The following is a 26,552-nucleotide window of genomic DNA, read 5'->3' on the forward strand; positions in this document are numbered from 1 at the left end:
TTCCGGAGAAATCTATTTATAAGCCGCCCGGAGTAAGGGTATTTTGGACTTATCTCTATGTCGCGCGCATATAGGTCGAGACGGTTCAGAAGGATATGGTAACTGTTCGCACGATAATCAGGGGATTGTATAGATGAGTTGATAGCAAGTAATCATGACTTGGAAGGGATATCGATACAGGATATTTTAATTCTGAAAATGGCAGCGTTATAATCTTGCCGATGGGTTGTTGTTTCGGTATCTTAACCATAATCAAGGCAGGAGTGGTTGGCGATTGTGCGATATTTACTGAAGTGTGTGAATCAAGATTAGGTTTGATTGGATTTGATAACAGATCAAGTTTTGGCTTGGAGAGTGAGTTACGGCAATCGGGCGAAGGCAAGCGTTATCTGGAGTAAATTTCGGAGCATTAATGGTTTTATACTCCGAAATTGGGGGGCATGTGTTGACACCGTTTTTTGCACGTGTCAAAATAATCGGAGTGGACTAATCGGTAAGGGGAAAGTTATTGAATACTTTGATAGCCGATGAAAGCCAGCTTGTATAGATGGTTGCCGATAGCTGGTGGTGGTCGATGGAAAGGTTGACTTGGACTCGGGCGTTGCCGATAAGGTTGGAGGTGTTTTTGTCGATGCCGATGAAGGGAGGCTTGAAGACTACTGCCGATGAAATAGGGAGTATGCCGATGGGAAGGAGGACGGTGAGATTTCCATCGTAATTGAGGCGGACAGGGAAATAGATAGGAGTTGATTTTCTTTTCTATATTAGTTAGAGTATGATTCGTGTAAGAGTCACGTGTTTCCTTAGATATGGGATTGGTGTCCTAGTTGTGTTCGGTTGTGTCTCTTTAGATCAGGGTATAAATATGGAGTAAGGGGCAATGTAAAAAGATATATCAATCAATATCAAAATCAATTTTTACTCCTGTTTGCATCTACTTACTTTTCGGCGACTTCGTCAATTTGCATATTTTCTTTCTTTTTACGAGTTCTCATTGATTCGGCGAGCTGCATCGTTTCAGTACGACCTTCGGCGATTCTCGAGTTCCGCGTGAACACCTCTTGGCCGTGACTTCCGGGCGTATCGCTGTTGTCAGGACCAAAGTGTTCGTATCTTCATCCTTGTCGATTAGCAGGTCAAATCGACTGGCACGCTTTGGATATCGATTCGGGTATTAGCCCTTTGTGTTTGCAGATCCACTTTTGCATCAACAGATTGGAAATAAACTTTTTTTATATCTTCATCCATAGATTCTTTACTCATATTTATTCAATCGGAATACCTATTGGAATACTTAATCCAATGCAAAATTTTACTTCGCGACTACGTACTCATAATCGAATTTGTATTTTAGATGCAAAACTTAAAAACACAAAAGTTATAAAACACAACTTATGTACAAAAATTACCAACACAACTTTCTATACATAAAGTTGTTTTATACAACTTATCTACGTAAGTTATTATGATAAATTATTCTATACATCTTACTTAAGTTATATGTTATAAGTACTTAGTACACATAAATTGTACTAGAACAAAATTGTTCGAAACATATCCAAATGGGGTCTAGTTTTGTTCGCTTCGTCGCATAGAATACACCGGTGCAGACGGGAATTTAAAATAAATACTCCGTTTAGAAGTTAAGGCAATTTGAAATAAATATTTTACTTTTTTAATGACATCAGCGCTGACATCAGCAGACACATCTACAACGTGTCGAAGCCGAATACTGGTCCTGTTCACTTTGCTGAAAAAATAAGCCAGAACACTATTCCGACTGATTTGTTTTGAGAGAAAAATATTGTTTCGAGTAAAAAACCAAGCCGAAAAATATAGATTATAAGAGAAGCGAATATGGCCACCGAATCGTTCGTTGGGATCGTTTTGAGTGAACGGCCGCCAAAGTGGAATTGTGGTTTTCGTGTGGAAAAAGTCCTCCCACGCTGGGAAAATTGTACTACCTACTACTCTGTTACTGTTGGACGGATAAACATTCGCCTAACAAGACACACGCGCGTAATCAAATCCCTGTATCAATGTATTGTGACGAAGAAAGGTGGAGACGGGGAGATGCACCCAAAGAAACCGTCCCATCTCCCCGGCTGCCCGTGCAGATGAGTGAAAGCGGCAGCGGACCACCGTCGTTTCTGCCGATCCCAACCCCAACTAGCGCGCTCGGCGCCTCCGTTTCTACACCGCGCACCAGCCACCACCGTTCGTTTCGTCGGTTGGTTCGTTGTCGTTCACGCACCCAGCCACAGGCACAGCCCACGGGCCACGGCGACTGCCCAGCGGCCAGCGCGCACGCACGGCAGCAGTGCCAATCCACCTCGCCCTCCGGGTCCACCGGTCCAGTCCAGGCCTCTACAGGTGCTTGTTTAGTTCCCAAAAAATTTCTTAAAAAGTGCCACAGTAGCCATCACATCGAATCTCACGATACGTGTATGGAACATTAAATGTAGACGAAAAAAAACTAATTGCACAGTTTGGTTGAAAATTACGAGACGAACGTTTTGAGCCTAATTAGTCTATGATTAAACACTAATTACCAAATAAAAATGAAAGTGCGACGGTAGTTTCCAAAATTTTTCACCCTAAAGTGTCACGTCGAATCTTACGGCACATGCATGGAGTAATAAATGTAGACGAAAAAAAAACTAATTGCACAGTTGAGTGAGAAATCACGAGACGAAACTTTCAAACATAATTAATCCATAATTAGACACTAATTACTAAATACAAACGAACATGCTACGCTAGTCAAAACAAAAAAACTTTCGTAATCTAAACGCGGAGCCGGCTCCTCACCTTTGCCCTCTGGAGTGGCAGGCAAGTCGGCAGCGGCCCAAAAGGCTGCGCCGCTTAAACAACCCAGAAGCAGAAAGGCAGGTGGGGCCCCGCACGTCCCTCCCTTCTCCTCCGATTCCGAGCCGGGGGGGGGATAACTCGGCGTGAACCGCCGCGCCGCGGATCGATTCCGTCCGGGCGGGAGTATATAAGCAGGGCGCCCCCACCCCACCCCGCGCTGCGCATCGGCATCGCACCTACCTTTGTTGCTGCGCGTTCCGTAAACGGAAGAGTCAGGAGGAGGGTGAGGGAGGAGCCCGCGCCCGGCATCTCGCCCGGCCCCGTCGCCGAGAAGAGAAGTTACATTCCAGCCCCCTCCCCGCGCCGGCCGCTCCGACTTCGTTTGCGTCTCCGATCCGGGGCCGAGGGGCAGACCCGCGCCCGCCCGCCCCCTTTCCCTCGTGCCGCCGCGCGATGGTCGACACCAGGCGGAGCTCCGCGGCCAAGCGCCGGGGCCCGGCCGAGGAGTCCTCGCCACCGCCGACGCAGGCGGAGGCCGCGGCGTCCCCCACGACGGCGGGCGCGCCGGCGGAGCCCGCGTCGATCCCGCCCCCGCCGTCGTCCCGGAGCCGATCGGGCAAGCGCGCCAAGGTCGCGGTACGGCGCTTGTTCGTCCATTCGTGCGGGGTTTCTGTGGGGGCCACGGACGGATTGATTGATCTGACGCCGCCGCCGCTGCTTTTGCGTGCCAGGTTGCGCGGGTGGCGGAACCCGGCGACAAGGCGGTAGACCCGGCCGCGGTCGACGTGCTCGACAGCTCCGTCGAGAACCTGCAGGGCGTGGCGAGGCCGCCGGCCGTCAACGTCGCCGCGTCCTCCACCGTCTCCAATTCCGAAGGTGCGTGGGGGTTTCCGCCTGGCCGCGCCGCCTCGACTCGATGTATCTTTACGGTTGGGTTTGGTGTGTGGCCCTTCTTGATCCGGTTGGTTTCTTGGTTTCCAGGAAGGAGGAAGAAGAATCGGCCGGTGAGGGCGTTCCCGACGGACGAGGGGACGCTCTGGAAGGCGCGGCCCGCCAGTGGCCGCGCTGAGGCCTGGGGTAGATTGATTTCCCAGTCTTCTGAGGTTGGTTTCGTTTGGTTTGGTTGCTTATTCAACTCTTGGAACAGTGGAAATGATATGCCTCACATGCTTTGATCATCTTTTGAGATTAAGTAAAAAGGACTTAATCATTAGCCCATTATTAGGCGATAGTCAAGCATTAGGCAATACTGTAATTTATTGAGTGGAGAACTGAACATCTGTAGCCAAATCATCATGTACTGTGCTGTACTGCACTGCAATGCCAACAACTATCTAGTGAACACATTTAGGTTACTCTTAAACCATTTCATCCTGAAACAAATATTGGACTGAAATCACAATTTTTTTGTAAGTTGTTGAGTTGCTTTGCAATTCCATTCCTAAAGCTTTGTTTCTGAATGAGCAAAATATCTCAACTGGCTACTAGAGCTAATGTAGATTGGTGTGCTGTATTACATCATGCATGAGGTCAGGTGGCAACATGAAACCATTATGTGCTGCATTGTTATTGTATCTTGTCAAACTTTGATAACATGGTGTAGTTTGAAGTATAATGCTCTTATGCTCCTTTCAAGTGTACGCTATCTGTATCTCCTGGCATTATGCTACCTATACCTGAATGCACGTTATATATTCTTGTAATTGGCTGGTATTTTATCAATCATCATCATTCTATTATTGTTTGTTTGGGTCATAGTCAACTTTAGCTATGGCAAGCTCCTTGTGTCCTGCATTCTCCATTAGTCCATTTACCCTGCTGGCCCACTGTTTATGTTGCAGAAGATTTTCACCTCACAATTTGTAAAAGGTCTAAATAGTACACATTCATTTTTAACGGCGGCAGCCCTGCAACCTGAATTTACGTCATATTCCCCTAGTACTTTTCATAGACGAAAGTTGTCAAGTGGGATGGGTGGGGTAGAAAAGATGCCTAGCTCTCAGGCTAGTTAGTGCTTGTTCACTATACACATGTCATAGTGGTTGTCTGGTTGATGAATGATGGTGGTGGGAAGAGGCTATCCAACCTTGCCTCTTAAGAGACGGAATCGTTTCTTTTTTTCACATCGGCAGAATCCCATTTATCTACCGTGTTAGTGTGTGCTGTGGAGTTATAATTCGTTGTTTTAATTCTCTGCCATTTCAGTATCCCTCAATTCCAATTTATCCTGCTCATTTCACTATTGGCCATGGCGGTAAGTGTGACTTGAAACTCACCGAGACATCTCCTGGGTCACTTATTTGCAAACTGAAGCATGTTAAGGTACACTTTTCCTTGTGTTTCTTTGCACATATCCTACTACTCTTGTCTGTATTCTGAGTTTTTGACTCTCAGTGATGACCTTTTGTACCAGAGGGGTGCTGCCCTTGAGATCTACATGAACAAAGTTGTCCATGTCAATGGGAAGGCCTTGGACAAAGCTGCTAAAGTCACCATCACCGGTGGTGATGAAGTCATTTTTGTTTCTCTTGGGAGGCATGCTTATGTATCCTTTCCCACCACCAGCTACTTTCTTCTGTGCTTCTCTGAGATCTATTTCCCTTGTTGGAAGCTTGCCATTAATATTCTTGATGGTGTATACAAACATCCATTTGGATACGAAATTCCTTAATGTGCTGGCAGATATTTGAGCAACTTCCGGAGGAAAAAGCAAGCACATCATCTTTGTGTTCAAAATGTGTCATCCAACAAGAACAATATCCAGCTGTCAAAGGCACACTGGATCATTTGTCGTCTAAAGGAACCAAAATATCAACACCATTTAACTTTGGAAATGGCCGACCTCCACTGGTTCCTCATGGTGAGCCACTGAGCCTTATAATATATCAGCTTTATTTTGCCATCGATCCCATGCTAACTTATGATGTGGTTAGCATGTGCCATTCAAGATAATTTTAAGTATCTATTTATGTTTCCTAGTCCCACGCTTTTCAAGATTTTGTGATATTTTTAATTGCACTGCTCTAAATGAGAGATAGTTTCAAGTCGAACTCTGCCGTTTGATCTTGAACAAATTAGGAGTTAGCCAGCAATTGAAAATCTGTGATACATTTTAATTTCACTGCACTAAAAACCTAGTGTTGAAAGCTCTCACACAAGATGGGGTCTAGGGAATGGAATTTCTATGCATCCATAGAGCAACTCCAAGAGCCTCTATAAATTCAATCTCTATATCTATATTTGGAGAACCATTCAATGAATATTCTCTCGTGCCTCCAACAGATTCTCCAATTTTTGTATGTATGACTCCTTTTTCTTCTACTAATACAATGATACGCAGCTCTCCTGCGTGTTCGAGAAATATTTTTTATTCTCTAGTATACTCCAATAGCTTATCATATTTTTGTGTGAAAAAATTCATAAGAAAACTACCATATATTGCATACCTTTCCCAAAAGTGGAGAGCGAGAAGGGTGGTTTTGGAGAGTGGAAAAGATGGAGACTTGGAGAGTGATTTAGAGAGTCTATTGGAGCATCTTTTTTTGGTTTGTTTTCTAATTTGTGCGGTAAAGAGCCATGTAGAGAGCCTCTTCGAGATGCTCTTAGCCTTATTTGTTGGGCAATGATGCACTGCACTAAACTGGAATCATAATTTTAAGGTGAAATCTACTGTTTGGTCTTGAACAGATAAGGAGATAGTCAGCAGTTTATGTAAGACTATGGGGGAACAGAGCTACTGCCCTTCTGAAGAAAATATGACAGTTGGTCGACACCAACTTTTGAAGGATGATTTGAAGAAAGCAGCTATAAGTGCAAGTGATATATCCGAGTCGTTTGATAATTTTCCATATTATCTTAGGTATGCACTCACATTTCAGCAGCTCTTTCTGTTATATCAGTACATTATGCATTTTTTATGTTGCAGTTCATTAAGTAACATCATAATGTATGAATTTGCAACACCACATTTTTTTTTTGTTAATGTAATAACATGGCATAATTACAATGATGCAGTACTACTGGTTACTGAAGAGTAATATTGCTGTCGAGCTGTATTTCTTTAAAGTCCCAACAAAGTACGTCGGGCTCATTAAGGACATGTACAACAATGTTGTGACTAGTGTTCGAACAAGTGATGGAGACACGGATGACTTCCCGATTAGGATATGACTACATCAAGGGTTAGCTTTGAGCCCTTATCTGTTTGCCTTAGTGATGGATGATGAGGTCACAAGGGACATACAAGGGGACATCCCTTGGTGTATGCTTTTCGCGGACGATGTAGTGCTAGTTGATGAAAGCCGGACATGAGTGAATCAGAAACTGGAGTTATGGCGGGAGACTTTAGAGTCCAAAGGTTTTAGACTCAGTAGAACTAAAACTGAGTATATGAGATGTGACTTCGGCACTACTACTCGGGAGGAGGAAGATATTAGTTTGGAAGGTCAAGTAGTGCCTAGGAAGGATACCTTTCGATATTTAGGATCAATGCTACAGAGAGACGGGGATATTGATGAAGATGTTAGCCATAGAATCAAAGCAGGGTGGATGAAGTGGCGCCAAGCATCTGGTGTCCTATGTGACAAAAGGGTACCACAGAAGCTAAAAGGCAAGTTTTATAGGACGGCGATTAGACCTGCTATATTGTATGGTGCAGAATGTTGGCCTACGAAAAGACGACATGTTCAACAGATAAGTGTCGCGGAAATGCGTATGTTGCGTTGGATTTGCGGTCACACAAGAAGGGATCGAGTTCGGAACGACGATATACGTGATAGATTAGGGGTAGCACCAATTGAAGAAAAGCTTGTCCAACACCGGTTGAGATGGTTTGGACATGTCCAACGGAGACCTCCAGAGGCACCGGTGCGTAGTGGAATCCTAAACCAGGATAGTAACGTGAAGAGAGGCAGAGGAAGACCGAAGTTGACTTGGGTAGAGGCAATAAAAGGAGACTTGAAAGGATGGAATATACCCAAAGACTTAGCCTTAGATAGGAGTGCTTGAAAAACAGCTATTCACGTGCCTGAACCTTGGTTGCTTCTGCTGGGTTTCAACACTAGCCTACCCCAACTTGTTTGGGACTTAAAGGCTTTGTTGTTGTTGTTGTTGTTGTTGTTGTTGAGCTGTATTTCTTTTGATTATTTATACTAACTAAAATTTATCTTCGCATTTCAAATCCTGCATCCAAGTTCATCTGTAATTCTTATCTCTAAATAATGCTGTTTAACTAGTAATGAATCGGTAGAACTGAATAGGGCTGGTAAATACCGATTACCCAAGTATGTCACCCATGAAGCTAATGGCCTGTTGATTGATTGGTATCCTGTAGTTATGAACTATCTCTTAGTAGCTTCTCATCCTTGCAGTGAAAATACCAAAAATGTTCTCCTGTCATCAGCATATGTAAACCTATGCTGCAAGGAATCCACCAAGTGGACAAAGGATATATCTTCTCTTTGTAAAAGGGTACTATTATCTGGTCCAGCAGGTATTTGCTCTTGCTCTATATGATCACCACATTGCCAATTAAAAACTTTTGTTGCTGCATGCATGTAAAAATAACTTGCCTTTTTATAGGGTCCGAGATCTACCAAGAATTACTGGTTAAGGCACTTACCAAATACTTTGGTGCTAAGCTGCTTGTCATAGATTATTCACTGCTGTCTGGTGTAAGCTTCTTAACGTTGTTATTTTTGCTTAGTACTGATACTATTGTGCGATAGTTAATGTTGCATCACAGCCAAGGGCATGCTTGTTTTTTCGCCTAACCTTGTAGTGGTAAAGGAAATCCTTGCTAGGGAAGGAGAGCCATTTTGCTCTGAACAAATGCATGAAACAAATGTTGGGCAAGGTTACTTATTTAATTTCTTACCCATTAACATTGCCATAGAAGAAGAACCAAAACGTGCCCCAAGTTCTCCTGATACTGTGATCTTTTGACATTATATTTTGTAATGCTGCTATTATTTATTGCAATCATGATATGTTTCACTTCCTATTAGAATCTTGGCTCTTCAAGTAATCTGCATCTCAAAATTGCAGTAAGGTTCTGCAGCATTTCTTCTATTAGCAAGCACATAAAAAATCTGTAGCATTAGCTTTTCACTAAGTAATTTCGTATCTTGATGCCTGCCTAATATATATATGTTACGATGTAAATTGATTTTGTTGTATACTTGTATGTGGTGGAAAAGTTCTAGTGCAAAAAGCTTGGAAGAAGCAATAATGTGTAATGCCTTTTTTTCACAAATCAAATAATCTAGGAATTACATTGACAAAATCTGATAACATTGTTTACTAAGAAGGAAAGAGAAAAAAATGATTATAAAAGAAAAAGGGATAGAAATATCCTTTTCTATGTTTGTTTCTGGTATCGCTCCAGTTTAATTTTGGGCTTGATTATATCTTTGTTTCAGGGACAGCCTTCAAAGTCAAAGGAATCAGAACCATACAAAAAAGGTAAGATCATCTACATAGTTTGCCTTGCCTAATTTTTAATGCTGTTTTGTTGTGAAACTGAGTACGCTAGCCTTCATCTACATTGTAGAAAGTTGTCAGGAAATTGCAGTATTTTTCCACTATGTTCATGGTGATAATGAAACCACCTGCGATCAGATATAGACCATTGTTCACTCCAGGCTGTACTAATCCTGCTCATGGTTTGTTCAGGTGATAGGGTGAGGTACATTGGTCCTCCTCGATCATCAGGGTTTATGCTCGAGGGACCGAGGTATGTTTGTGAGTTGCATTGTTATGATTGGTTCTCTGATGTACTCGCTTGCTTCGTTAGATTATGAAAGTTATTTTTAAGGCGCCATGTTTCCAAACTAAATATTTAAAAAAGTTAGTGATGGTCAAAGTTTCATGAGTTTGATCCAAAACATCAATCATTTGTGGCTCGGGGGATTCATAGATAGTATCATTCAAGGTCAACTAGGTATCACCATTTGTACAGGCTAACTTATATTCACTGTAATCATCTTCAACTCTATTTTGTGCAAATGGTATCTGGTTTGGTGCTGAATTGATATTTGGCACTTGAGTTGTGTACTTCATCTGTGGTTGTATAGTTTTCCCGATTGAACAAAGACCATGTGCTCGTCTATGTTGAGTTCATGCTTGTTAGTCTGACAAGTGCCAACTTATAACTGAGCCTCGCTCAGTTACATGTGTAAATAATTTACTTATGTCTAGGCTTATTATCCCTTTTTCAATCTGCAGAGCTCCTGATTACGGTTCACAGGGTGAAGTGAGGCTTCCTTTTGCGGAAAATGGATCCTCAAAAGTTGGAGTCAGATTTGATAAACAGATCCCTGGGGGCATTGATCTTGGAGGCAATTGTGAGCTTGATCATGGCCTATTCTGTTCTGGTATGTTTCGCATGCTCTCTTGTATTTCTATATCTTTAAACCATTATGACTAGATCAGAAATTTATGCTGCATGTTGTCATTTTGTGACTTTGTAACTCACTTTGTATATTCATTGTTATCTGCCAGTTGATTCTCTATGCCTCGATGGTCCAGGATGGGAAGATAGAGCCAAACATTCATTTGATGTTGTGTTTGAGGTGATAGGATTTCTGCAGTCTGCACTTGGTTGTATCGATATCTTGTTTTCTTTTATATTAATTTACTCATTGGGTTATCTTCGCAGTTTGCCTCTGAAGAAAGTCAACATGAGCCTGTAATCCTATTTCTGAAGGATGTTGAGAAAATATGTGGAAATAATTACACCTACCATGGTCTAAAGAATAAGCTTGAAAGTTTCCCAGCTGGAGTTTTTATTGTTGGGTCCCAGATTCAGACAGATGCTCGGAAAGATAAGGTACTGCATCTGAGGAGAATTTACGCTCAGCTCTAAATCTCTAATCGTTCACCTCTTCTTGTATAACTAAAGTCTATTTAATTGTATTATCTGCAGTCGAACAATGGGTCTCCTTGGCTCAAGTTCCCATACAGCCAAGCAGCAATACTTGACCTTGCATTCCAGGTGCAGTTAATAGTTGATTCTACTTACCTTTCAAATTGAATTTGCTTACCTTAAATACTACTATGTTATTCCGTGATTCATTTGTATTAAAGTTCTCGAGACTTTTGTGAGCTGGCTCCCGCTAGTTTGTGGACTATGATATGATGAGATGGATGATGTGGGATGGAGGGTTAATATTTCCAATTTACCATGTGCTGCATTGTTACATTAGAAGATAAGGATAATAGAGGGTTAATGTTTCCTACCTATTGCAATTTACTCCCTCCATTCCAGATTATTAGTCGTTTTGGTTTTTTCTAGATACATAGCTTTTGCTAAGTATCTAGACATAGCGTTTAATTAGGTGCATAGCAAAAGCTTATTAGAAAAGTTAAAACGACTAATAATTTGGAATGGATGGGAGTACTGTTCAAGTCACTCAGTATCAACCTACTATGATGGAAATGGTGCTTTCATTTTTTGTGTTTACTTGTTTCCATCTTTCATTGTTTGATGGAGCTATGTGGTTACCAAATTACATGTTTGATTGTAGTGCACCCTTACAATTATTATGCTGTATTTTACAATCTGTTGTATTCTCGATGCAGGATAGCTTTGGACGGGTGAGTGAAAAAAATAAAGAAGCACTCAAGATGTCAAAGCATATAACTAAACTTTTCCCAAATAAAGTGACAATTGAACCTCCTCAGGTCTGTCATTTGTGTTAGTTCTCAAGTGTGTATATATTATATATATATCTGGGAATTTTCTTTTGCAAGTTTTAACTCTTAAAATATGTTACAGGATGAAAAAGAACTCTCCCAGTGGAAACAGCTATTGGATCGTGACATTGAAATTCTTAAGGCAAAGGCTAATGTTTTGAAAATGCAATCTGTAAGTGTGTCGTGAAGATAGTCCTTTATGTTTTATTATTTATAATAAACTTATTTGCGTTTGTTTCCTCTGGTAGTCTGGTGCCTGGTCTGTTAGCCTTCCGAATTCAATAATCGGTGTAACATGTAATGCTTAATTTTTCTTTTTCATTAAAACCTCACTAGTGCTAATATTCTCATTTTATAGTCAAAGTAATTGTTTGGCTGCACATCCCTTTGCTGTGTGTCATGCTTGTTGCAAATCTATAGACATAATGGGGTTAGGTCTGCTGTTCTGTTAGTCAACGTCCTTAATATACAGGGTTGGGACGGTATAAAAGCACTGTATTGACTGATTTCTGTATGGGCTTAATACAGTTCTGGGGAATATTCAAACCTATCTGGGACTCTGGAGTTGTTTATATATATTAGTCGTATACTGCATGGGCTTTTTACTTCATGCTACTGCCATTTCTGTTCTTGTGTTGCGATAAAGACTTCGCTAATATATTTCTGCTGCTGGATGCAGTTTCTAACCCGCCATGGTATGGAATGTACTGATTTAGAATCAGTGGTTTGTGTCAAAGATCGTAATCTGAGTCTGACAAGTGAATGTAAGTAGAACAACTGCTTTCTTCGTTGATTTGATATAATTTAGTCTCTGTAGCTTTAGTCTGCTACTTGTGTTTTCAGGTGTTGATAAAATAGTTGGTTATGCTTTGAGTTATCAACTCAAGGATCGCCCTATTCAAACTCCTGGAAAGGATGCGAGAGTTGTCCTTTCCGGTGAAAGGTATTGTATCTAAACTTTCTTGGTTTGTAACTTGGTATTGTTGTGGGAAACTCTGTTTCCCAGTTTTATCTGGTGACTGCTTTGCTGATGCTTGCTAAACTGCAGCCTTAAGCATGGAGTTGATTTGTTGGAAAGTATCCAAAGTGACCCTAAGAAGAAGAGCACAAAGAAGTCATTCAAGGTGACCTGTTTTCTCGAATTATTAAGATAGCCTCATGTTATTATGACTGCACGCTATAATTGTTCTCTTATTTATAAAGAATACATAGTGCTACACTGAGTGTCAACAAAATAAATTTGTTGTCTCATTATCTGCTTTTACCATGATAAAATAACTTTATATTTTTGCCTTTGTCTCACATTCTCTTTGTCATTGCTAGGATGTCGTCACGGAGAATGAATTTGAAAAACGTCTTCTTACAGACGTCATCCCTCCAGATGAGATTGGTGTTACCTTTGAGGATATTGGAGCATTAGAAAATGTCAAGGAAACATTGAAGGAGTTAGTTATGCTTCCTTTGCAAAGGCCTGAGTTATTCTCCAAAGGACAACTTATGAAGGTACATGCCATTCTCTAAACTTCATTTTTTTTTGTGAAACTATTGTTTGAACTGTGACCCTTCTTGAAAGCCCAATGTATCTGTATGTTTAGTCATGCATAAGGTGTGGATTGCGGACACACAGATCTAGCATTAGATTGGTGGTTTGCTATTTTTCCCCACTAATAACTCCATTACTTTCTGTTTCCTGGAGTTCAGTTTTCTTTCCTTTGACTTTGTCAATGACACCCCCCTTGTGATTTTTTTGGGGGTATTGTTGAGGCTTTCCTTACCAAAATCATTCGTCTGTGTGTTTCTTATCTTGTATTCTTGAATTAAATCGAAACAACGGAATTGCTATAAAGTTAGGATGCTGAATGTTACCTAGTGGTATTTTTTTGTTACATTTAATGTAATGTTTCTTTTCGGACTCATACCTGTGTGCAATCGTAGTTCTGATCATCTATTTGCCCCAGCCATGCAAAGGGATATTGCTTTTTGGTCCACCTGGCACTGGTAAGACCATGCTTGCCAAAGCTGTTGCGACAGAGGCTGGTGCTAATTTTATCAACATATCAATGTCAAGCATTGCTTCGAAGGTACTTGTGTAATGTTATACTCATGCAGTTCTCATTTTGGAGTACTTTTTACTTTGCTGATTTCAACCCTGTAACTGTAACAGTGGTTTGGAGAGGGAGAAAAATATGTGAAAGCTGTTTTTTCACTTGCAAGCAAAATATCTCCTAGTGTTATTTTTGTGGATGAGGTTAGTGATGAATTTCTTAATCGCCTATGACATGATAAGTTCATTGTATCACTGTTTTAGCTTACTCATTGATTTGTGTACTGTATATTAGGTTGATGGCATGCTGGGTAGACGTGAGAATCCAGGGGAACATGAGGCCATGCGTAAGATGAAAAACGAGTTTATGGTGAACTGGGATGGTCTTAGGACAAAAGACAAAGAACGCGTTTTGGTACTTGCTGCCACTAATAGGCCATTTGATCTTGACGAGGCTGTTGTCAGGAGGCTCCCCAGGAGGTAAATTGCATTCCGTGTTTATGCTACTTTTCTGCCAATTGTGACATGGTAATAAATAACCCGGCCACAACTTCTCCTTAGGTTGATGGTTAACTTGCCAGATGCACCCAACAGAAAGAAGATTCTTAGTGTAATACTAGCAAAAGAAGATTTGGCAGATGATGTAGATCTGGAGGCACTAGCAAACCTGACAGATGGGTATTCAGGCAGTGATCTGAAGGTATTCTATTAAGATATTTCTTTCTTATCCTATTTCCTCTTTCTGAATTTCGCTTCTTTGTGTTGATGGCAACAACTATTTTGCAGAACCTGTGTATAACTGCAGCACATTGCCCCATAAGGGAAATTCTTGAAAGAGAGAAGAAGGTCAGCTGATATTCTTGGAACACTTCCCTATCTGTTTTCTTGCTGTCTACAACATTATTATAAGCAATGTAATAAGGATGAAATTTTCTGTGCTAGAAGCTTTGATGTGGCATACATTATTTTATGTATATTCAGTTTGATTTGCTGCCTAATTTGTTTATTGCTAACTTAAACACACCTAACTTGTCCAACACCGGTTGAGATGGTTTGGACATGTGCAACGGAGACCTCCAGATGCACCGGTGCGTAGTGGAATCCTAAGTCAGGATAGTAACGTGAAGAGAGGCAGAGGAAGACCGAAGTTGACTTGGGTAGAGGCAATAAAAGGAGACTTGAAAGGATGGAATATACCCAAAGACTTAGCCTTAGATAGGAGTGCTTGGAAGACAGCTATTCACGTGCCTGAACCTTGATTGTTTCTGTTGGGTTTCAACTCTAGCCTACCCCAACTTGTTTGGGACTTAAAGGCTTTGTTGTTGTTGTTGTTGTAACTTAAACACACCTAACTGATTATTATGTGCAATGCAGGAGAGAACCTTAGCTGAAGCAGAAGATAGGCCAGCCCCACCTCAGTGTTGTAGCGGCGACGTTCGCTCCCTAAAGTTTAGTGATTTCAAGCACGCACATGAGCAGGTAAAATGTTACGGCCACTTGCACTACCTAATAGGAGTACTATCATTTATTTTGTCTTATAATCTCTGCTCATGATCAGAATGTGTTGCTAACATGACTGGCCTTGTGTTTAGGTTTGTGCTAGTATATCATCGGATTCAAACAATATGAATGAGCTCGTCCAATGGAACGACCTCTACGGAGAAGGCGGGTCGAGGCAGAAGACATCGCTGAGCTACTTTATGTAGCCTAAATAACGCTTTAGATGAATTGTACATACAGAAGCAGCCGAGAAGATAGTGGTAACAAGAATAGCCTTTTGTATAGATGGTTTCCAGTTAAATTTGCTGGAAACCTTTATTCATTCGGGTTTCGTTTCTATAAGCAAATAGTGACGGACTCCGGCAGCAGTACATAACTGCCATGACCCGTGTCGGCCAGCGAGTACATCACTGGCATGAGTCGCCTCGGCTAACAGAGCCTGGTCGCTTGGCTTCACATGGTGTGGTTCATGAGACCGTGCACGAGCACCAGCCCCATGACGAGCGAGTGGTCGGCGTGAGGCTCCACCACTAGGGAGAGCACGTCCTCCCCTAGCGCCACCCCGCAGGCCCGGTGGTAGCGTCGACGATCCTGCACCCCTGCTTCCCGGTGCTGCGCTCGTCGGTGATGGTGTACCGCCTGACGCACCCAGTGTCGTCGCACCAGAACTCGCACGACGACCACGGCGGGCGGCGCCACCGGAAGGGGCTGCACGGCCGCGTCACCGTGAACTCAATTCAAACTTGGATTGATAGGTTAATTTGCACACATGTGCATTGTATTCGTGCTACAAATGTAAGCAAATTTCGGTTCATTTTAATCCAGTGTAGCCACATTCAGGACTATAGATGCACATGAGGGCATTTCTTTGTACGTCTATGTCAGGGATGCGCAGTTTGTAGAACTTATGTCATGGAGGCATATACATGTTCACAGGGGCAGCAGCGTCAAAAAGGACAAGAGTCGTGGATGTTAGCATGAAGCTCATGTTGATAAGAGAGGGTAAAGAGGTGAAGGAAGGGATGAATGGGAAGGCAATAAATAGACTCAAGGATGTGAAGAGGTGAAGGGAGGGATGAGCGAAAGAAAGAACACTTAAGGGTAATAAATAGACGAGGATGGAGGGGGCAACCCTGCTGATGGTAAACGTCAAGAGGTGTGGCTGTGGGCAGATAGACCTATAGCAAAAGTTAAAATTTTAGGAGCGATGTGTGTTGTTGTTGTTTGGTTTTGGGGTTTCGTACCCCTCTTTCTTTTTCTTAATATATAATGATACGTAGGTCTTGAGCACCTTATTGTCTCATCCAGTCTAAATAAATGTATCTTTGCAATCTCCGATAAGGTTAGCATGTGAAAAGTCGAGAGAGGCCTCCTATCACAATCATCAGTGGACAAACTAATTCTTGACACGTCGGCAACTAACACCCTGTTAACTTTTAATCAAGATAGATTTTTATGAGTCCTCAATGGTCACGCAAACTGAAAATTAAAGTTACAATATATCATTTATTTGTGTTGCAATGGATATGAAATCCTTCGAGACTCTATTTTAAGTAGATACAAACTTAATAGCATATTGCCATATCGTAACCAACATTAACTTATATTATATTGTCATGGTCATAACTAAATAAATTAGAAATGGTGAGACATAAATAATATGTACCATTCCTATCCTCATTGTTCTTCATAAATGTTTGATAGCTTTTTTTGATAGTTTTTTTCTCTCGTCGTAACGCACGGACATGTTTGCTAGTAGAAAAAAAAAAGAGAGACAGGTTTGCGGTCCTTTTTTCGTCTATTCAAATCCCTATATACCCACCAACATGTATTTTGGTTCCAAACAAACAAATATATAAAGCTGGGCAGTCATAAGTGACACATGCGACTAGGCCGAAAGGCCCAATGGAAAATTTACCAATTTCCTAACTGGGCTTTTGAGTGCTATACAACAAGAACAAGAAGCCCATGCTCCATGCTGTCATGGCCCATGGGCAGGCAGATTTGTTCTCGAATAGGCCGAAAGTTCTGGCACTTGATTGATTCAAAGCAAAAACGCAAACGAAACAGAACAAGAGCGCAAGCGCAACGCAGCAGAATTCAGTTGGGCACGGCCACTCGCTGCTGTCCCTTGCCGCAGAGCCGCGCCATGCGCTGGATGAGCGCGTCGACCTGCGCGCCGTCCGCGTCGTTCCGCGCCACCACCTCCCGTAGCTCCGAGGCGCGGCGTCTGAGCGTGCGGCTCTCCTCCCCGCGCATGGCCCCGCGCACCGCGCGCCACGTCCTCGGCCTGGAACTCCCCGAACCGCTCCTGCGGCACGCGCACGGCGGCGCCTAGCTCCGTGGCCTGGTTGGCGCCCAGCGGCTGGTCGATGTGCAGCGGGAGCGCCACGATTGGCACGCCCGCCGCCAGGGACTCCAACACGGAGCTCCACCCGCAGTGCGACAGGAACGCGTCGCAGGCCGGGTGCGCCAAGACGCGGCGCTGCGGTGCCCACCCTTCCACCACCAGCCCGCGCCCGGGCGCCGGGGCAAACCCGCAGGGCAGCGCGGGCGCCGCGTCGTCGCCGTCATCGGGGCCCTTGGGGAACCGCGCGCCATCCGCGCTAGCTGCTGCTCCAACATGAAGTACTCGCTGCCGACAGAGACGAGCACCACGGAGGCGGGCGGTTGGGCGTCGAGCCACCGCGTGACGCGGTTGCCGGAGCCGGCGTTGGACTAGTCCACGAGCAGCGGGCCGACGGGGACGATCTCCTTGCCGTTCAGGAGCTCGGAGAGATAGCCCATGTAGGGTCGCTCGATGTCGGCGCACGTCTTGACGGCCACGAAGCCCGAGGAGCGCGCGAGGCTGAGCAGCAGGCAATCGCGCTTGGGGACCAGGGCGTCGGGACTGGCGGGGGGCGCTCAGCCGTTCTCTTGGCCAATGGCCCCGTCGCACAGCGCTATGAATAGGAGGTGGGGGCTGAGGCTCGAGATACTAGGTTCACCGTAGCCGTCAGCGCCCCACCGACGTCCTAACCCTAGTCCGATCGAGAGGGCGCGCTGTGAGCAACGGAAAGCGCCACCGCTTTCGTCGCCGCCACTGGATCACGCCTTCACTGTACAGCTACCTCTAATTTGACACTCGAGGCCACGTTGCTGCGACGCCATGACCGAGACTGTGCTTTGGGAGGTACATCGACAAATTCTTTGTCTAAGTTAAGTTTCAGCCGCTAGATTTACAGAGGTCTGTTGGAACATGTTGGAGTTTAGTCTCACATCGTATAGCGATGGTGGGGAGCACAACATATAAGGCGGAAGAACCCTCACCTATCAGGCTAGTCTTTTGGGTTGAGTATGGCCCAAATGCCTTATATGTTGTCAGCTCCGGTGGACCTGAGACCTGTGACCTGTGGGAGCGCAGGCTCGTGGTAGCGAGCCGGACCGGCTACAAGCCAGCTCCAAGATCGAGAATTCGGTGGTCACTACCGGTTCCAACAATTGGTATCAGAGCCTGTACCCGAGGTCAGAAAAGCTAAACCCGATAAAAAAATCTTATTGGGGTTTAATCCCATATTGTGTAGCGATGGTAGAGGAGCACAACATATAAGACGGAAGAACCCTCATCTATAAGACTAGTCTTTTAGGTTGAGTAAGGCCCAAAGACATTATATGTTGTAGCTCTGGTGGACCTAAAACCTGTGGGAGCGTAGACTCATGGTAACGAGCCGGGTCGGCTGTAAGCCAGCTCAGGAACGTGAACTCGATGGAGCACCGGTTCCAACAAGGTCAATCCTATCACGCGGACGGCGAACAGGGACGTGTACTTGGCCTCCTCCTCGGCGCTGCCGAGCCCGACGCCCTGGAACGGGAACGCGCGGCCGGCGCAGGCGCTGCCAAGGCAGTGGACGAAGGAGGAGGTGGCGGCGGCGCTGCAGGTGCTGAGGTGCGCCCACAGGTAGAGGAAGTCGAAGAGGAGGAGGTCCGGGCGGAGCTCGTCGAGCAGCGCGCCGAAGCGCAGCGCGGCGAGGTCGCACGCGCGCTTGAGCGCCGGCATGAGGCGGGATGGGAGGTGCTTGGTGGTGTGCATCTCGGGCGGCAGGCCCAGCGGCGCCGGGAGGTGGAGCTCCACGAAGCGGATCCAGGAAGTCTGCTGCCGCGCGATCGCCGACAGGTTGACGGGCGTGGAGACGAGGTGCACAGTCACGTCGATGTTATCGCCGGCGGCGCGGCGGTCCGTGGAGGTGAAGCGCCTGGCCAGCTCCAGGTACGGGGTGATGTGGCCGTGCGCGAGCCATGGGAACATGACCACGCCCAGATGCTCGCGCTCCGCCTGCGCCATGGCGGTCGATGGATGGATGCAGCCATGTGATCGCCGAGCTGAATGGCTATGGCGATTCGTGCGTTGGAGGTGCGTTGCGATGATCGGAAGCACGTGGAGCGTGGCTTATATGCAGGAACGGGGTCTGGGTGCGGGACGAAACGCTGCGGGGAGGCGGCATGGCGGCCTCGCGACGTGGCCCGGTCGTCCCTGACCGATGGCCACGTAGGGGGCGCGCGTGTCATGCTCTGCCGTCACCTTCCAGAGGAGAGAAGCGCCTGGAGGTAGGTGTCCCAGGTGTGCTTTCTTTTTCTGCCAGTCCGCCGCCATGGCTCCAAGCTCCAGCATCCAGATGGCGCGCGATTTGCAGAGTCGGCCTTCTACAGACTACAGAGTGCTGACCTCCGGTTTCGAAATGCTCTAGAGAGCCGTGAGCTGGTTCGTCCCAAAATCACGACCCATTACGATGGCAGCTGCACTGTACACAGCAAGAATGACAGAATCACCCACCACTGTTCGTCCAGATGCGCTTCGATTGGACGTAACATGGAGCAAGCAACCCAAGTCCCCCAAGTTGAAGTTGCTGTTTCGCTGCCGGCAGAAAAAGAGATCACCGGCCGGCACGGTCCCGGATGGCCCGCGCTTGCGTCTTGGCACCGTGGACAGCGGCGGCGGCGGCAGCCGCTGGAGGACGGGCCCGCGGTGCCGGAAAGGATCCAGACTGGGCCCGGCATTCTGCAAATGCTTGCACCCCGCGAGCGAGATGGCACACGGCGACTCCGCTTGCCCGCCCGGACGCCGCCACGAGACGCCGGTGTCGGCTGGGCGGTGCGAGATCCACTAGACGCAGACGGACGGCGGTCGTTCACTAAGCGGAAGAGGCAGCACTCGCAGAGTCGCAGCAGTAAGCCTAGTTGGCCACTGCACTCCGGATTCGGATTGCCTTGCCTACGGATTCATCAATGTTACAAGACGAATCTCTTCCGATCACGACATGAACGAGACCTCGAGCTTGCTTTATTAGTTTGTTTATTATTTATACAACAAAATAGGTACTCCCGTCAAGCATTGTCCAAACCAGGAGTATAAAATACTCCTATACGCCACGAAGTTCACGACTGAAAAAACATTTGTCCCCCAAACAACGACTGAAAAAACAATTGTCCACGATGTTCACGATTGATGGTGCCTCAACGTCTCCAAATCATCCCATAAGATAAAACGCTCCGTTGCAATTCTGCTTCCAGTTCGCACTAGGCTCAAGTTTGCAGAGGATCCAGTAGCAAGCGCGGAGCACCATCCCCTTGTTTTCGATCGGTCATCTTCAGTAACACCGATAGCACAAGCAACAAGCGTCAGAGGAGGGGACAGAGGATGCTACGCCTGCGGTTCCTGCCAGCTCCCCTGTCGCTGAAGCTGGCCTTCACCCTCTCCCTCGCCGTCTCCTTCTCCGTCTCCTGCTGCGCCTCCTCCTCCTCCTCCTCGCCCCACACATCATCAGCCAGGTCCCCGCAGGCCGTAGCCGCGGACCTCCTCTCCGTGCTCGCCGGTCCACGCGCCGCGGCGCGGGTGCCGGTGGCGGAGGCCTCGCGGCTCCACGCCTGCCTCCGGTTCCTCGCCCCAGCCAACCTCACCACGGACTCAAAGGTCTTGTCTTGGAGCCGCGGAGGCCCCTGGAAGTTCCTTCTGGAAGGTTGCGATGCAGGGGCGGCGGAGGCGGACGAGATGGTGATGTGGCCGCCGGCCCCGGTCTTGGAGCTGGCCCGGCTGGCCGTCGACTCCGGAGGCGATCCCGGTGCCATCCACCGCGCGCTCGACCCAACGATGCTGCCGGTGAGTATTTATGCTCAGTTCTCCCATTCGGGCAAAGGGAAAATAAAAATATTTGGATGAGGACGCAAAAAGGAAATTTATCTTGAGTGTAGCAAGAAATTTAGATTAATATATGATAAACGCGATGGTGCGCAGTGGTGCGCAGGTGCAAGCCATAATTCAGTTTCAATTTGGGTTTACTGATCAGAAGCTGGGATTGGCCATGTTCTGACTATGTTATGTTGTGTAAGTATTGAATAGGAACAGACACCACCATTAGGCTTTGGCTTTGCTTTCTCCTTGGTTTTTAATATCATGAATTACATATCCTTGAGTTACATTTTGTAACAATTTCAAGTAATTCGTTGGTGTACATACAGACAAGTCTTGGTCCTTGGCCCTAGTTTAATTTTAAGATCGCACATTAGGATTATTAGTAACCACGACTGAACTATGGTTTTTTTTTACTGCCTAACTACATCGATCATTGCAATAGGTGCCAGATGTTGAGGCGTCCCAGAAGAATAAATGCGAACTCACAAGAACACCATATGGGAGGCGATTTGCCAGCGAGGTCCTGATTTAGCTCAAATCACGCTTGAATTTCCTTATAATCGTAGGCTCTGCATTTTGTTCATGTGTTTTGCGCCCTTTGTGTTGCTAACAGGAGATCAATTCATATTTTGCATTCTTGTTTGAATTGATTGTGGCACGGGGACCTTCGGTTGGATTAAATGTATCCCTGAATCGCTATGATTTGTTCCATGGGCATCTTTTCCTTGCATCTGAAACAGGACGGCTTGGAATTCTGTAAGTGCCTCGAATCATTGCTTAGGCTTTGTTCCCTGACTTTCTACTGTCAGATCTCCCTTCAGTAAAATGTTACAGAAGATGTATCTGGTTTAGATGTCATTTCGGTGGCATTACAGTTTATCTACTTTCATGTGCCAATCTAGAACTAAAACCTACAGACATACCATCAGCAAATTGAAGCTGGAATTTCTTGGGGGAAAGGATGGAACTTGGATCTCCTGTAAGCTCTTAGTAGTTGAGTTAACCACATATGGAGCAAAATCAAGTTTAGTAGTTGAGTTAACCACATATGGAGCAAAGTCAAGTTTGATATCAGGGTTGCCATAAATCATATCAATATATCATCTTTAATATGTATCCTTCTAGAAATATTTAATATACTTGAGGCAAAATGTGTCAAGTGTATGCAAAGAAATATTGATGTTTTACTCATGATTGATTCTTTTTTGATGTAGGTTCCATGCTAAAGAATACCCAGCATTTAATAAGGAATTGTTTCCATATTATTTGGGATATTGCCAAGCAGGTAAATTTTATATCATTTGGGCACTGTATTTTTAAGTACTTAATTGAATTTATTTTCCACTCCTTACTTTACAGGATCTAATGTACCATATGATGATTCTATGAATTTGCGCAATGTCCTTTGGTTAGCACCTTTGCCATCAAATGAGACAAAAGCTTGGTTAGCACCAGGTACAGGGCTACTGAACACAACTTTGTTCATGTATTCTAACTTGCTGTTTTCCTGATAATAAATCAGGCCTGCTCCGTGGTGTCTCTAATCTGTTTTGAATCCCTATTTCTATGCATAACTTAAGCATTATGGTTAAAATTTACAATATGCTACAGGAGTATTAGTTGTCTTGGATGCACATCCTGATGGAATTATCTATCAAGAGATAATACGTGACTATGTTCAAATTGTAAGAACAGTATACGAAGGTTAGTTCTGGAACTCTGCTGGCATGAAATGTGCTTTGCGTTTGTACATGATAATAGGTAACTTAACTGATTTCTTAACACTAACGCAGAAGATCTCGGGAAGGCCGCTGTTGATGTCAATTATCTAAATGTGGCAAATGCAGCTCCCGTAGATAGAGTTTTCATTTGCTGAAAGTCCTCTACACGACTATTCGTCTTCCCATGGTGTGATTTTATTTCATTTCTGAGAAGCGGACGTCAATGCATCATCCTCATGTCCACCAAAGCAATGATTTGTTCCCATGGCGACTGCTGTGTGTGTATTTCACATGTTTATTTGATTGGTTAATAAAAAATGCTCAATGAAGCAATGATTTCCTAAAAGTTTTACGGTATATTGTTTTGTATATTACATGTACTTTATATTTGATTGAAACCTTTCAAACCCCAAGTATGTCAAGAGTGTCTGATTGGAACATCCTAGTGGCACTGGGCAGAATGATCAACATTTTTTTTTATCTTGGTCAACATTTTTTTGGATAGTACTCCCTCCATTTTAAATTATAAGACGTTTTGATTTGCACATTGCTTTTGGTATGCAAGTAGACATAGTGTATGTGTAAGTGTATAATAAAGGTAGTGTCTTATAATTTGGAACTGAAGGAGCATCTGACACTTTTGAGGCAGATACGTGATAGCCTACCTGACACTTTTGAGGCAGATACGTGATAGCCTGATAGGCAAATGTCTCGAGGACAGTTCAACTAAGACGTTGTAGCTCGAGAAAATACTGCAAATTTGTATTACTCACTTCATATAACAGGCTATAATAGTGAAGTCATTTGTAGCACACAAGATACAGAATGCTCATTATGCCCATGGTGCACAACAAACTACTGGGATTAGCCATGACATCGGTCAAAAAATAGCATACCAGCGCGGATACAAATGGGTCGATTCACCATCATAAACAAAATCTCACTATGGCTCTACACTAGCAAAACAGCATTGATGCAGCCATCATTCTCCGGGTTGTTTGTAACTTGAGCATATTTCCCTGCAACACAAGAAATTTTGTTTATTGAACAGGATTCAAGGTAGGTTGGGCAAAAGGAACGCAAAGTTGGCAGATTTCTCACCCCAAACAACTTTTCCGGCAGGAGTTACCAGGCCAAGCTCACTGACATTTACCTGAAAGAAGACCATTGTAAGCAGCAATTTTCAAGAGGGGGATATAAAGACTTAATCTCAGTGAACCATGATAAGCACCATATAGTCACTAGTCAGCTACAGAGTATTGAGTACAATAACTGGTAAAAATGCTCAGCATACCTCAATGATTGTTCCCCTTGTCATAACACCAAGAGAAGTGTACATTGGACCATTTGGGTTTTTCTTCACAGAAATTATGTCAAGGTTGAAAGTGCACTTCAGTTCTGGGTGAGTCACATGAGCTTTGGTGAAACGCAGACCAGTTGGCCGAATGAACCGTTCATACTTTGGTGGTTTCCTTGTAAATCCAGCTCCAACAAAGGTGGCTTTGGTAACCATTCTCTTCCACTGCTTGGCTGCACAAGGAAAAAATGAACTAAATTATTCAGACCAAAGGAAAATCGTGTGTCCTATATTATGAGTTTATGAATGGAAGACATTGGTTGCTCATATGAGCTGTCAACTTTTCATTAGCACATCACAGTTCCACAAAGCATATGCAGATATGTGGCATGACAGATATATAAAACCTTTTAAACGGTAACCAAATTCCACATTCATTAAAAAAATCCCAATCACTTACTTTTTCGCTTGCCAGTTCGTAGAACCTTGAACATTTCTTCTTCAGCTACAGGTCTGACCTGAAAGGACAAGAAATGTGTGAGTAGAGAATAACCCATTAAAGCAACCTCAAATGAGCTTGTTGTGTTGAGAATCACCTTTGGCAGAGGAACATCCCATTTGCCAGCCTTTTCCTTCCTCTTTTGCTTGATTGTGTTGCTGAGAACCTACATTTCACCAGACATCAGTGATCAATCAATGGCATAAAACGTTACTGTATCACAATTAGCTGGAGAGAGGCCAAGATTCACCTTGGCACGCTGTGTCTGATCACGATCCAGTAGATACGGAGGAAGAGCACCCTCTTGAACATCATCATCGACCTTCTGTCGTTTAGTTGATTCATCGTGCATTTTCAGGCTGCAAAAGAGCCAATTCAAGCAGAGCCCCACATAAATACAATGCAGCCAGACAGGAAGACTTGAAACTGTGGCGTAAGCAATTTTTCATGCTCGCAACTCCTACTCGGGGTATGACCGTATGATATACCAGTCTACTTGGCAAAACTTATTAGGTTACATCATCTACTAGAAGTATCCATGCATCAACTTAAGTTGTTCATATCTATTACTCCTTAATAGTTATGAACATCTTAAGTATCCATGCATAAACTTAAGTATACATGCATCTACTAGTTATGTACTTACTAAGTAACTATCAACAGATAAAGAGCAGTAGCAAATAAGCACTTACGTCTTCTTCATCTGCGCCTTCTCAGCATAGCATTTCTGGGCGAACCTCTTGCCCTTAGCACCAAGCAACTACAACAGCACAAGGCACGCGATCATAAACAACAGGGACACACAAAACCAAGAGGGCGTAAACTTGTCAGATCAGAACCGTACATTGCGGGCATCCTTCGAGCGCCTGTGCACCTCGCGCGCCTCGCGCTTGCGCTTGCGCTCCTCGTGGTCCAGGCGCTTGCCATGGCGCTTCTGGTGCAGCTCGATGTGGTCTCCCTGCGGCTGCAGCAACACTCGTGCACGGGAAAAAATCAGCACGAAACTTGTAAAAAAAATCGCGAAAAGCAATGAATAAATGGGAAGAGCGGGGAAGATTGAGACACATGAGAGCTAGCTAGGGGCAAGGAGAGGTCTCAGATTTGAGGCGGCGCGGAGAAGGGACGGGGGCTTACCATGGCGGCGGAACCCTGAAGCTCGGGTTTTGGGTTGGGGAGGAGGAACGAGAGGCGAAGAGGGATATAGGAGCTTAGGGCACCAGTAGTGCGAGCGGCGGCGGCCTTCTGCGCGAGCGGGGGCGGGCGAGCAGCGCCGGCCTCCTGCGCGGTGGAGGGAGCGGCGGCGGAAGTTGGGAGGCGAAGGCGATGCTGCGCGAGAGGAAGAAAAGATAGATGGGCTTTTTGAGATCTTGTACACTCCTGATGCCCTAGGTTGTGCGTATAGGCGGGCCCTAGAGTTTGGGCCTGTATCGTGTGGCCCACGTAGAATTCCGTTAATCTTCTATCTTCTTCCCTATTCACTAGTAATGCACCGGTTATGAATTTTACTAAAGCCAAACAAAAAAAAACTGTCCACCGCAGTCATAAACTATCCTACGTGCACCTAAAAAATACATCCAAAGCCGACCAACCTTTCAAATGAATGATCAAGATCCACTCTAATCTATTCTTTCTCTCACTCACTAAACTCTAACGGACCAGATTGGTTGGACCAAACCTCATCACTCGTCCCATCCCGCACCCACCCCAGGCGCGGCTCTCCCTCTCACCGACGCCCTCTCTCCCGCATCGGACTTGCACGACTCCTCTCCTCTCCCCCGGACGGATGCCAGGGCAGGGCGCCGCTAGGCCGTCGGCCACCA

At 45.0% G+C, this 26,552-nt stretch overlaps 3 protein-coding genes and 1 pseudogene across 6 annotated transcripts; 2 read left to right on the plus strand and 2 right to left on the minus strand.

Annotated features, from left to right (window-relative positions):
- The first annotated feature begins 2,858 nt into the window (after positions 1-2,858).
- LOC136542789 (uncharacterized) lies at positions 2,859-16,259 on the plus strand. 4 transcript variants are annotated; one of them, XM_066535389.1, is made up of 28 exons: positions 2,859-3,447; positions 3,543-3,687; positions 3,793-3,914; positions 5,017-5,133; positions 5,225-5,356; positions 5,494-5,671; positions 6,499-6,670; positions 8,181-8,302; positions 8,392-8,483; positions 9,237-9,273; positions 9,484-9,544; positions 10,036-10,184; positions 10,312-10,382; positions 10,469-10,639; positions 10,736-10,804; positions 11,392-11,493; positions 11,588-11,677; positions 12,185-12,269; positions 12,349-12,448; positions 12,554-12,629; positions 12,829-13,008; positions 13,464-13,586; positions 13,670-13,753; positions 13,845-14,029; positions 14,111-14,249; positions 14,336-14,395; positions 14,924-15,028; positions 15,142-16,259. In XM_066535389.1, the coding sequence occupies exons 1-28, from the start codon at positions 3,265-3,267 to the stop codon at positions 15,253-15,255; spliced, it is 3,264 nt and encodes a 1,087-aa protein (XP_066391486.1). In that variant the 5' UTR covers positions 2,859-3,264; the 3' UTR covers positions 15,256-16,259. The 4 variants fall into 4 exon arrangements, with proteins under 4 accessions (XP_066391486.1, XP_066391485.1, XP_066391487.1 ...); XM_066535388.1 differs by having other exon boundaries at positions 9,231-9,273; positions 15,142-16,258; XM_066535390.1 differs by lacking the exons at positions 8,181-8,302; positions 8,392-8,483 and having other exon boundaries at positions 2,860-3,447; positions 9,231-9,272; positions 9,482-9,544; positions 15,142-16,258.
- Positions 16,260-17,149: 890 nt separating this feature from the next.
- On the minus strand, positions 17,150-19,370 carry LOC136547454 (beta-D-glucosyl crocetin beta-1,6-glucosyltransferase-like; annotated as a pseudogene).
- A 1,229-nt stretch (positions 19,371-20,599) lies between these two features.
- LOC136547455 (uncharacterized) lies at positions 20,600-23,282 on the plus strand. The gene is made up of 7 exons (XM_066539404.1): positions 20,600-21,182; positions 21,658-21,735; positions 21,829-21,971; positions 22,430-22,500; positions 22,575-22,670; positions 22,827-22,919; positions 23,009-23,282. The coding sequence occupies exons 1-7, from the start codon at positions 20,724-20,726 to the stop codon at positions 23,089-23,091; spliced, it is 1,023 nt and encodes a 340-aa protein (XP_066395501.1). The 5' UTR covers positions 20,600-20,723; the 3' UTR covers positions 23,092-23,282.
- A 388-nt stretch (positions 23,283-23,670) lies between these two features.
- On the minus strand, positions 23,671-26,098 carry LOC136542791 (uncharacterized). The gene is made up of 9 exons (XM_066535394.1): positions 25,867-26,098; positions 25,577-25,696; positions 25,425-25,492; positions 24,983-25,091; positions 24,830-24,898; positions 24,694-24,751; positions 24,231-24,466; positions 24,038-24,089; positions 23,671-23,955 (listed from the first exon to the last, which is right to left on the minus strand). Exons 1-9 carry the CDS (start codon positions 25,867-25,869, stop codon positions 23,888-23,890), a joined length of 783 nt encoding a protein of 260 aa, XP_066391491.1. The 5' UTR covers positions 25,870-26,098; the 3' UTR covers positions 23,671-23,887.
- Between the last annotated feature and the right edge of the window lie 454 nt (positions 26,099-26,552).

The sequence above is a fragment of the Miscanthus floridulus genome, chromosome 3 (assembly GCF_019320115.1).
Source record: "Miscanthus floridulus cultivar M001 chromosome 3, ASM1932011v1, whole genome shotgun sequence".
NCBI lineage: Eukaryota > Viridiplantae > Streptophyta > Magnoliopsida > Poales > Poaceae > Miscanthus > Miscanthus floridulus.

Bases quoted from the DNA above. Each gene is read 5' to 3' on its own strand.
- LOC136542789 (XM_066535388.1), top strand. From the start codon at position 3,265: ATGGTCGACACCAGGCGGAGCTCCGCGGCCAAGCGCCGGGGCCCGGCC. The intron at 3,448-3,542 runs GTACGGCGCTTG...TTTGCGTGCCAG, and splicing joins GCAAGCGCGCCAAGGTCGCG to GTTGCGCGGGTGGCGGAACC. The intron at 9,274-9,483 runs GTAAGATCATCT...TGGTTTGTTCAG, and splicing joins ATCAGAACCATACAAAAAAG to GTGATAGGGTGAGGTACATT.
- LOC136547455 (XM_066539404.1), top strand. From the start codon at position 20,724: ATGCTACGCCTGCGGTTCCTGCCAGCTCCCCTGTCGCTGAAGCTGGCC. The intron at 21,972-22,429 runs GTAAGTGCCTCG...TTTTTGATGTAG, and splicing joins ACAGGACGGCTTGGAATTCT to GTTCCATGCTAAAGAATACC. The intron at 22,920-23,008 runs GTTAGTTCTGGA...ACACTAACGCAG, and splicing joins TGTAAGAACAGTATACGAAG to AAGATCTCGGGAAGGCCGCT.
- LOC136542791 (XM_066535394.1), bottom strand. The intron at 25,493-25,576 runs GTACGGTTCTGA...GTGCTGTTGTAG, and splicing joins GCTCGAAGGATGCCCGCAAT to TTGCTTGGTGCTAAGGGCAA. The intron at 25,092-25,424 runs GTAAGTGCTTAT...GCTCTTTTGCAG, and splicing joins AAGGCGCAGATGAAGAAGAC to CCTGAAAATGCACGATGAAT.